The 12,019-nt window shown below is 38.8% G+C and overlaps 1 protein-coding gene across 1 annotated transcript; it reads right to left on the bottom strand.

Annotated features, from left to right (window-relative positions):
• Positions 1-998: 998 nt before the first annotated feature.
• yipf6 (Yip1 domain family, member 6) lies at positions 999-4,427 on the bottom strand. Its single transcript, XM_057859423.1, has 2 exons — positions 3,836-4,427; positions 999-2,036 (listed from the first exon to the last, which is right to left on the bottom strand). The coding sequence occupies exons 1-2, from the start codon at positions 4,199-4,201 to the stop codon at positions 1,689-1,691; spliced, it is 714 nt and encodes a 237-aa protein (XP_057715406.1). The 5' UTR covers positions 4,202-4,427; the 3' UTR covers positions 999-1,688.
• Positions 4,428-12,019: the final 7,592 nt, after the last annotated feature.

Here is a 12,019-nt window from a genome sequence, read left to right as displayed (position 1 = left end):
AAAAAATAAGGCAGCAAATATTTTTACATGTGTGACTGTCACCATCGTAAATGTTCATATATGTATTAGGGCTGTCAAAATTATCGCGTTAACGGGCGGTAATACATTTTTTAAATTAATCACGTTAAAATATTTGACGCAATTAACGCACATGTCCCGCTCAGACTGATTTAAATGACAGTAGAGTGAAATGCCCACTTGTTGTGTTTTATGGAGTTTTGCCGCCCTCTGCTGGCGCTTGGGTGCGACTGATTTTATAGGCTTCAGCACCCATTAGCATTGTGTACGTAATTAATGACATCAACAATGGCGGGCTACTACTTTATTTTTTGATTGAAAATTTTATAAATTTTATTAAAAACGAAAACATTAAGAGGGGTTTTAATATAAAATTTCTATAACTTGTACTAACATTTATCTTTTAAGAACTACAAGTCTTTCAATCCATGGATCGCTTTAACAGAATGGTAATAATGTTAATGCCATCTTGTTGATTTATCGTTATAATAAACAAATAGTCCTTATGTATCGTATGTATATATCCATCTTGTGTCTTATCTTTCCATTCCAACAATTTATTTTACAGAATATATATATAATTTAAAGAAAAATTAGGCATATTTTATGGATGGTTTGAATTGTGATTAATTGCGATTAATTTTTAAGCTGTAATTAACTCGATTAAAAATTTTAATCGTTTGACAGCCCTAATACATATATATATATGTGTGTGTGTGTGTGTGTGTGTGTGTATATATGTATATATCTATGTATGTATGACAAATGTCATCTTGCTACAGAAGTGTATCACTCGCTTTGATTAAACACCCCAAAATAAAAACAGTATAAAAGTTTGAATATTGAATTTTTTCTCACTGGTCAAATTGAATGCATTTTTATAAGGGGCCCTGTCCTAACAAAACACCGAAACTTTTGGTCCATTTCTTGAACATTTGCTGCAATCATATTTTTTTCACTTAGAAACAGTCCAATTAAAATGCAATGTGTTCAATGTAATATTTATTTTAAATTGCAAAATATTACAAGCAAAGTGTGCTTTTTTTGTAGAAAGAGGAAAAGTAGAGAAAAATAATATTGGCATCACCTAACAAGATACGGTAATTCAACTTTCTGTCACACTAACGTGCTGCTTCCTCATCTGAAAACAGCTTTCTTTTGTCCGTTATGTCCTCCTATTTACATGTAAAATATGCTTTGTGTTCCCTGTGACAAACACGCTAAAACTTTATCTGTCCCATGTTGTGAGGTACAAGATTAACTAAGCAGATTTCCAGTGACTGCTAACAAGTTTTGCCACCTAATGGCAATGAAAATGCGTGTCAACCTTTACAACTTAACCAAGTTGACCTAGTGTAAACTTAGGTTAGCATTTAAGCTAGTGAACTTTTGTAAGGTTGTATTTCCCCACAGCAATAAAGAGCAAATTTACTAGTCGGCTGCCACCGACTGTGATAGACATCCGATCCAAAGACTGATAGACCGTGACAGATCGTTCAATCACTTGCAGCACTCCCGTTGGAAAAGGCTTGAACGTATATATCGCAGTCAATGGCATATAAACAATCATTCACTACTAGCCCTCTCAGTATATATATATATATATAGTTTTTTTTTTGTTTTTTGTATTTCCCCCCCAGGATATATCCACTTTTACTCTTCCAGTTCTTCTACTGTGCTGGCGAGAACGTGAGGATCATCCAGCCAATAACAAAGTAGAAGAGGAAGACTGGATAGACCACCAGCCCTTTGCGGTTGGGCGGCTGGCTGCCTGCCAGGAAGGCTGTGGAGGCAAAGGTGGACCAACCGAAGGACGCCGCCACCACGGCCAGACGCACAGCGAAGCTGACGACTCCCTCGCTGCCCAGCAGAACCAGCCGGCACACCACCATGGCCGCTGTCAGTGGCATGATGCAGTAGCCCAGTACACACAGACTTTGGAAGAAGGAGAGGGTACCACCCAGAAGCTTAGAGTTCATCGTGATGATGATGGAGCCGAACCACACGATGACGAACACCTGGAGCGAGGGGGAGAATATTAAACAATTTCTTTTTTACATAAAAAAAATATAACTATAAAATGAATGAATAAATAAGAACACTGTCTTTTTGTTTTATTTAAAATCTACTGTTTATAAAACAAATAAATCACTAAAATTAATATTTTTTTCAATCAAAATCTAAAGATGCATGATAATATCGGTTACCGGTAGTCATCGGCCGATAATGGCAATTATGACATCACTTGATTTAGCCTCCAAATGTGCGCAATCAATGCATTTTTGTCAATTCTGTGCTGGCGCCTCAACGCTTCCTGCCTCTGAAGCCCTGTCGCATGAGTGACTCGTCACACAACATGTTTGAAGCAGTAGGATAATATTGTGGCTCTGTCACCAGTGTGGGTTTACGTTTTCATGTGTGAAACATCAAGGCGGAAAGAAAGCATCCTCATTCAACACAACTAACCTGGATCAACCATTTAAAGCTGCATCACAAAGATTTGTGGAACGAATACAAGGCTGCTGCTAAAGCTAATAGCAGTGCCTGTTACGTACTATGTAACCCTTTTTGTATTCTTATTCAAAGAAATGGTGTATTCACATTCTGGTTAGTGTTAACAATACTGGTGTTATAGACGTAAGCCCAGTTATGTCACTCCTTTGAGGAACACAAAGCTAAAAACACATAACATGATCCCCCTTATTCTATTCAAGTCTTTGATAATCAAATCATGGGAAGTCATAGAGATCCCCCCAGAACTGTTCCTTGTTGACCAATGACTGGAAAGATTGCAGTTAACGCCCACTATATTGTAAAACGTGAGCTATACTGTATATTTCAGTCAAATTCTGAAACGTGTGCCTCATTCATTAAAGCTTTTGCTGATTGTTTGATTTCACCCTCAGACTCTCAGTATTTGTGTGTCGACTTTGTATTTTTATCAAAGCCTGCAGAACAGAAAACAAACGTGCGGCGTTATGGGTACGAGGTCAAGAGCCAGCACCAACATGCCTTCAAGAAACAAACCTACGAGATTTTTGACTCTCGGAGATGCTTTTGACCTAACTGTCCCAAGAGCCGAAGCCCTGGAGGAAAAAAGGTGCAGTTTACCGTCGTGGACATGGAGTTTCGTCTGCTTTTACAGCATTTGGAGCCTCACTACCAGATACTGAGCCACCGTTACTTTTTGGATGTGGGCTTACTTGCCTTTTACGGTCTCTTGGCTAAGCAAGTGCTCACCATTCTTTATGAAAAACATGCTGATCACATTCGTTTCACCAGGGACATCTGGAGAAGTGATGTCAGTCAAGTAAGCATGCTTAGCTTGACAGCACAGTGGTTGGATGATAATTTCAGTTTAATGTTATTGTTTGTTAAGAAAGACTTACTTTTCAAGGTTTTTGTCCAATTAAGTACAGTATTTTCTTTGTAAGTTGTTGTTGCCAAAAGGTAACCATTAGACTTTGTCAGACAATCAGAAATTGTTTAGATGGTGGAGTTTACTACTTGTTCATATTTGATGTGGAAAAAGTATCAATAAATTCTAGATTTACACAGTACCATTTGCTATTGTGTATAATTTAAAATTCTATATAAATCTTTAAATAGAAATAACAGCTTGACATTATTGGATATTGGCTGGAAATAGCAAATTATTAGTTATCGGTTGAAAAATGCATTATCGTACATCACTAGTTGACAGTGACTGAACAATCGTATTTTCGCTGCCACCCTCCCGGTTTAAAGAAATTGGGCGTTATCACCGTCACTGGCACTAAACCCTGCCCAATGAGTGTAAATGGAGCGCTTGGCGTACCTCAGCGAACTGCGGGCCGCCCTGGTCGCCGCCGGGCGGGGAAGCAGCGCCACCCTGTAGGAGCAACGCCAGGGTGACGCAGAGTAGCAGTGGGCCCCACAGGTCCCAATCCCGCAGCAGTTCCGAGCTCTGTTTGGGGTACAGGACATGCACGAACTTTTTGCCCACAGCACGGAGGTCCCTCAGGATGGTCTCCTTCACCGGCTCGTCCAGCGTCGACATCTCATCGTCGTCACGCCCGCCAGATGACGACGAGTTTAGCGGGACGGAGATATCGCCCTCCACGGGGGTGTCCTCCGGTATGGATACTGACGCCAGGCCGGCGAAGGGTCGGCTGGCGTCCGCCGCAACTGCGGCCGCCGACATTTCGGTGCAAGAGAAAGCGTTGGAGCGCGGAACAAGAGCGATTGCGACTCGAGAACGCTACAGTCACGTAGAACACCACGAAACAACAAGAACTGTCGAAATCAGAGAGGTTCCACCCGTTTCGATTCGTAGCTAAGCTCCACGTCAACCCGTAAATGTTTACTTCCGCGTCCTGTTTCTTCTTCCTGTTTATTGGCAGTTTACCCCTTGTATCGTGGGACATTACCGCCACCTACTGGGACCTGTTTCTTCTTCGTCGTCGTTTTCTTTTTCTTCTTCACGCTCCCATAGATATCACACATTCATCAATCAGATACATAACGGGCTCTGTGAACCAACGAGTACAGCCGTTCTCACTTGTCGGCCATTTTGTATCAGTACCATTCGATTGTAATTTAAAGGGGCTTGTACTTTGAAATAGCTGTGAATGGCCCAATTTTCAAACGGCCTGATACGCTCCACTGACGAAAATGTAATGTTTATCGAATGGCACTGACACAAAATGGCCAACAAATGGGAAAGGCCGATTCGATTGACAGCGCGAACGAAAGTAGTTTTTTTCCCCCTTTTTTGTTAACGAAATATTAGACATCTATTAATGCTAAAAATGCCAGACATTTGGAATAAAAATATAATAACTTACCTTCTTTTAATGGCTGGGTTGAAACAAAAGCAGTTGCGCGACATCTGTAAACGGGGGTTTCCAGGGTAAAACGGACCAATTATAAATAGTTCGGGGGCTTAATGCGCCATGAATCTACTATGGCAGCATATAGATATGGTTTTCTATCAGCCACAACAGTTCTTTTGGCTTAAAATACAGCAGTTTATTTTATAGAAAGTTGCAAGAGCAGAAACTGCTTTTCCAGTCTTGTCTGTGTTTTCCGCCATATACATGTGATATCTTTGGTTGGCCATCAGCGTTCCCGTGCAATGCCGCCATCTCCCGTGATACATGTCAGTATTATCTTCATATAATATTTTATGTGTGTCTTTCATGATGTTGTTCTTATTATTCATTTAAAAAATGCCGACTTCACATATATCTAACATAGCTAGCTAACTTAGCTAAAATTACTGTGTGTGTGTTTGTGTGTATCTGTTTTTTTAGCTACATATTGATCAATTGAAAACATTACTTCCATGTTTCGTTATCCAAAGTGTCATGACTACTAGATACACAGCTGAAATGGTCCTAGAGATGCTGGATGAGGAGAGGCAGTAACTGGGTTGTACTCAAGAGTCCATAGTTTCTTATGATGAGGACCCAGACTATTTTCCAGGTGGCAGTCTTCCACCTGGAAATCTAACTGAGGAGGATCAATCTGATACACAAGATTCCATGTATGTGCCCTCTGAAGAAAAAAAAGTGTCCAAATCATGGCCAACAGAATGAGTTAGTTGGTATCTTACTGGAGCGAGTTACCTCCCACCTAAGGCAGAACACGGACCCACAATACCCTCAGAAGTCGGTCAAGGCCTGCACACCACTGTCTCACCAAAAACATGCATGGGAGCTCTTCATCACTGATGACTGAATACAATACAAGAGGGGGTGAAGTCTATTGCTGTTCTTGTAGTTTTCTTTTTCAAAAAAATTAAAAATAAAGATATTTCAAATTTGAAATCATTCTTGTGTGGTCCTAAATATAACACTAAATATTATACAAGTGATTGTTTTCAACAAAAAAGGCATTAAAAGACATTGATTCCAGTATGGGTCATTTTTGACCCATTTATGGAAGAGTGTGGGGTCCAGTCACTTCTGCATCTAAGGGTTAAGAAGGTACTAAACCAGTATTTCTTAAAGTAGATGATTCATATAGGCTATAAGATTTAGGTGTGTGGTAAGATCAGCTGCCTTATTTAACCTTGCTCCAGGTTATATTCCTTTTGAATTGCCATGTCTTGATGTTCAAAAGAAAACATACAATATCTTCAGTAATACATAATGTGCTTTAGTGAGATTTTTCACTTTACCTGACAACAATCGTCTCGCTTTATCTCATCACTACATTTATTTAACCCCCCCCCCCCCACACACACACACACAAAACAATCTCCCCTGGTAATTCAGGCTTATCCTAAAATAGTATCATCACATGGTTATCAATGTTGGTATCATGTCACCAACATGCGTGACATAGGTTTTTTTCTTCCCAATAAATTTGCTTTGGAACAGTAATTGATTAAGTTGAACGCAAAACATTTTATTCATTCATTCATTCATTTTCCATGCTGCTTTTCCTCACGAGGGTCGCTGAGGTGCTGGAGCCTATCCCAGCTAACTACAGGCAGTGGGCAGAGTACACCCTGAACTGGTTGCCAGCCAATCGCAGGGCACAAGCAAAACATTTTATTTGCAAAAAAAAATGTTTTTGTGGAAAAATCAAGCTTTCTATAGTACCATGAAGGGCTTTCAGCCAATGGCCAAGGTGAATTGGAAGGTGCTTGACAACATGATGGTCACATGGACTCAAATGTACTCCAGACACTGGCGGTGTCGCACATGACTCCATGCCTCACTTTACCTCACTCAGTAATAATAATATAAATACTAATACAACTAAAACAATTGATTTGAACTCATTCAGTGAGATTTATAGCAATATCCAGCACTACCTTTCATGAACTGTTTGGCTCCCATTGGCAGCAATAAATGTCCAATCCATTTGGCCAAAACAATTTTTCTTGCTGCCAGTTTAGATACATACCTGTAGATATGAAGATAGATATGTTGATAAATAACTGTAATTGGCTAAGGTGTTTCCATTTAAATATACCAGGAAGTGACAAAAGTGGTTCTCTTGAAAGGACATCTGCATTTTAAGATGTTCATCTGACTAGATTTTCCTGTTCTGGAAGTAAACCAGCCTTTGAGTCCAAGGAGGAAATGCAATGTTAAATAGACGCTTCCCTGTGTCAAATTTCACCTGAAAAGATTTTGTGCGATGCTACACTAAAGCGCGGAGTTGTTTTCTTGGTTTAACCCTTCATAGGCCTCTCAGTGAACATGTTGGCTGATATTGACGGCGCTAGACGACTAATCCAGTTTGATTGGGAGAGGCTAGTAATTTGCTGCAAGCCCTCACAATCAAATTGGATTGGACATCTGGTGCTGTCAATGGCACAAAAACATGACAATTCACAGCCAGTCCTCCTAATTTAAATGAATTGGACGGCAATGGTAGGCAGAAAGATAATACTTGTTATTATATTATGTATTTCTTTTTTAAAAAATCAAGCTTAGTTCACTTTCTTTTCTTTTTTAAAATTTTTTAATAAAAAAAGAAAAAAATATTGTAAACATTTCCCTATTGTTTTTTTAATAGCTTAAACACATCATAAAACGGCAATCATTCTCTTTACTTAAAATGTTTTTTGTTTTTTTAACAAAAACAAAAAGAGGAAGTTTTAGAAAAACATTTGATAGTAATGCTTTTTTATTTATATACTTTAGTTTATTTGAGGGCCATAACTGGAGTATATTTCTGTTTTTATTCATTTGAATGTTTTTTTATTGACATTATATTAATTTATCATTTCATTTGTTCATTTAATAATTATCGCAATTTTCGGACGATGGGCGCACCTGACTATGACCTGCCATCCACCAAATTTGACACGAAAACAGCCTTTTTTAAGAGATGAGCCGCACTGGACTATAAGCCGCAGCTGTCTTCACTGTATTATGGAGTATTTACACTAAAATATATCAACCGGTAACACTTTATTTGACAGCGGCATGACAAGATTGTCATAAAACCAAATGAACCCCCATAAAGCGTTGAACCAATTGCCTGCAAAGCTTCATTGCTTCAAAAAGCTTTATTTGGCCATCACTGTTCTCTTGAGGGAGACAGTCAACCTCTGCTGCCACCTGCTGTCAACACTCTTGTCTTCCAACATGCCTCCTAGCATGCATTGCAGCACTATAAATGTAAATAACAATGGAAATTCATGTTCTGTGCTATTTATTCAATTATGTTCCAGTTGTTTCATTAATTGCTAGTTATGGTATTTGGTCACACTTTTTTTTTTTTAACCTGTCCTGTTCAGCTGTTTGACACAGAGAATGGAAGTCTAAGTGCCCAGATAGTCTGAACAGTTTTAATGTTTCACATTGAAAGTCTGACATACTCCCATTGTGATCATTCAAAATACCTCGTTTATTATGACAATGCAGCCAACAGGAAGGGGTTATGGGGAGACAGAAGAAAAGAAACACAAGAGAAGAAAGAAAAGGAACACAAACAACAACAAGAAATACATTGAACGTCTAGACTAGCTACTAATATGTTGGTGCTATCTTCAGCTAGATGTATTTCGGGTTAACACCATGTGGGGGCCTGTTGACCAGTGAAAGAGGGGGACGGGGGTGGGGGTGTCTATAAGGTAAGAGATTGAAAGGTGTAGAGTTTACACAAATCAGTTCTGTGATCCAGAACACAGTAATCGTGTGAATCCTTTGTGAGTGTAAGCCCGTTGGCGACCTACCCTACACCGCCCCATCGCCAATCCCTGCACCGGGACCCCCCACCCGAGCGCGCCCTATCACATATTTGGTCACACTTTATTTGACAGTGACGCCATAAGACTGTCATAAGACAATCATAATTATGACATGACACTGTTATGAGCATTAATGAATGCTAATAACAGATGTCATTTAGTGTCATCTGGCAAATCTCACTTTTGAATGGATGTAAAAAATCCAAGCTGAACATAAATTGAGTTAGTGACATAATTTTCCGGGTGACACTTCATGACACCTGTCACAAGCGTTCAGTAATGCCCATGATAGTGTCATGTCATAATTATGACGGTCCTATGACAGTCTTATAACACCGCTGTCAAATAAAGTGTTAGGTATTAACCCAATTAAATCAACAAGTAAACTGCACTGGACTATAATAAGGGGGATTCAAAATGATGGAAAAAAGTAGAGGCTTATAGTCTGCAAATTACGCTATATGTAAAAAAAAAAAAAAAAATGCTGATTGATCATAAAGGAATATAATTATAATTGAGACTGGCATCCAGATATTTGGACCTAAACTTATTTTGGGTTATGTAGGCCAGACTTGCACTATACCAAATGTTAATACTGTGGCGTATATGATACATATGTGGACAACAGGTTTTTATATTTCTTTTTAACCCTCCCAAAAAATCACTTACCCAGTAAAGGGTTAATACAGAAATTAAGTTAATACAGAAAGCCGTGTAGGAAAGCTACAAGAAAAGAAGTACTAAACAGTACTAAAATATAGTACATGTTCCCAGAGGTTATATTCACTCATTCTTCTTCCAAGCTGCTACCCAACAAATTAACTTCCAATAAATATTGGTCATGAGTATATTGCCAAAACAGCCATTTCTTGGAAGAGAAACAACAGTGCTGCATTTTCTCAATTGATAGAAAAGATTTACTGCAGACTGAAGAACTTTTAGGGACACTTTTCAAACAAGGCCCCATGCAGGAAGTTTTTCACTAACCACTAAAATTGCAAGTTCCTCTTTTTACATTTGGCCTTTGCTGACATGTTCAGCTTTGAGATGATGCTAAGCACCGTGCCACACCACTTAACCTTGGAACACAGTAACTGTCTCAAATTGGATGCTCTTCTTGCTCTGTACATATGCCATTAATTAGATGGAGCAAAAAGTGCGTTTACCTCGTTTGTACTCTCGTTTTTGGGATTGTTGATCAATGACTGTTCAAATGATTTAGGCAGAATCCAATACAATTCTACCGTCCATTGAACCTTGAATAACAAACATGCACAATATTATCATCAGGATTATCATTGAAGATTATCTTCAATATTATTACACTGGCCAACTTTTTTTCCCCGTTGTATGAGTATTCTTTTATTTATTTATTTATTTTAAAAAATACTGATTCAATGCATTTTTTTGGTTGCTGATTTCAAATCTGCCATCATTTACCTCCAATATGCTTTAGGTTTTAATGAAATCTTCATTTTTTTGTATTCTTATTAAACGTAGAGTAATATTAAAAATGCAATAGCATATAACCATACAAAATCTTCTACGATAAAAAAATATTAGAGGTGCACGATAATTATCGGTCCGATTATAGGAATTATGACGTCATCCCAATAAATCCGATAACATTATTAATGGGTCCGATAATACATAATATTTTTGGCACGGTGTCGGTGGATTGGGATGTGTGCGTTTGTTTCCACTCCTGTTTTGCCAGTATGCAAAGTTTTGTCACTGTTTTAGAGGCCGTATTGTTATATCACTGAGTGATAAACCTTACTATGGCAATTAGCAAATATTTGCATTTTACAGTGTAATGTTTACAAAATCTTGATAGGCCTTTTGGTTATTAATAGGCTTGCTGTCCTATAATAGCGTACCGCACGCTACACGTCACTTCCGGTCATTAATATTGATGACGTTAGCAACTGTTGCTAAGGGGGGGGGCACGCTCGTGTTTGTCCCTCATGCTCAAGGGTGTAGGTTTGCATAGGGATGCCAACTTTTCAGTATGCTCAAATTGACCCCACCAACTTTTAAGCAACCTTGTATGCAGTATTTAATGAGTTCTGTTATACAGGTAATTTAAATTGTCTTCCCGTATGTTGTAAGGATAGAATTGAACCTACCATTATTGAGTTAATTATTTTATTATGTTCAAACTTACATTTACCCCTTCTCACTTGCTGAATGCACCATTCACCCCCTCAATTGCACGTTTGATTGGCTAATGACTTGACCCTCCCCCAACACAAACGCACGCTCACACTCACACAGCCCCGACAGAAATACATGTTGACAACATGCCGCCTCATCCGCCCCTTCGAAGATAACAGATATTAGAAGTTTATTTCAGCCAGCAGCAGCCACTGTAAGTAATTTAAAAAGACGGCAATGTTGTGGAGGTGGGAAACACACCACTAATTTTGCCACTGAAAGTCCGACCTTCATCAGAGTTAGCGTAACATTACACTGTGTGAACTTGCTAACCTGCATAACTGAAGTAGGAAGCTGCTTAGAATTGTCCTTCTGTTTGTGTTTTCTACTGTTAACGTTAATTAAACTGTGAGAAATGTATCGAACCAGAAAAACTGGAACAAGAAGCTGCTTCGAGAGAGACTGGTGCTGCATAACTTAACATGTTGCTCACACAACACAACATAATCATAATTAACTAAGTACATTACACAAAAAAAAAAAAAAAAAAAAAAAAAAAAAAAAGTTTTGGGGGGGGATGCCGTGAGCTACTCACACTAGTGTAGCAATTGACTGGTCGATCATGATCGACGTAATGAGCAGCCCTGATTTAGCATATCAATTAATTAGGTTCATATTTGAGAGAAATGAAGCCCTGACCCATTCACCCAATCTGTTTGGTCTTATTAATGTCCCATCCCGAGCAAAAAGTGTACATGCAGGTTACGCTGTTATATCGTCCCTACCAATGAGACCAAACTTATGCCCTTGCTCATGCTATATACATGAAATTAGTGTACGAACAAGATGTTTACTGAGCTAAACCTACCAATTCTGTCCGTAAATTATGTCTCTGGTGTCAAATTTACTGGTAAAGATGTGGAAGAACATACAAATGTTCAGTTAAAGAGATGGCTTGAGTGTCGAGGGCTGAAAAAGAGCCGACCTGATCCACACCTTTTTCCTTAAGCCACTGACAATGACGTTCTCCTGTTTCAACAAGCTACCTTTTACCACTATATGCCCTGTATTTCTTATATATTATATCCTCTGGTTGTCTTACGTCTCTGACCGTTCTGGGGGTAATTTATATTGTTAGTTTTGTGTAGC

Source organism: Corythoichthys intestinalis, chromosome 15 (assembly GCF_030265065.1).
Source record: "Corythoichthys intestinalis isolate RoL2023-P3 chromosome 15, ASM3026506v1, whole genome shotgun sequence".
In the NCBI taxonomy this organism is placed as follows: domain Eukaryota; kingdom Metazoa; phylum Chordata; class Actinopteri; order Syngnathiformes; family Syngnathidae; genus Corythoichthys; species Corythoichthys intestinalis.
Note: the sequence above shows the minus strand (reverse complement) of the source record. Positions and strands in the feature narration are given on the sequence as shown.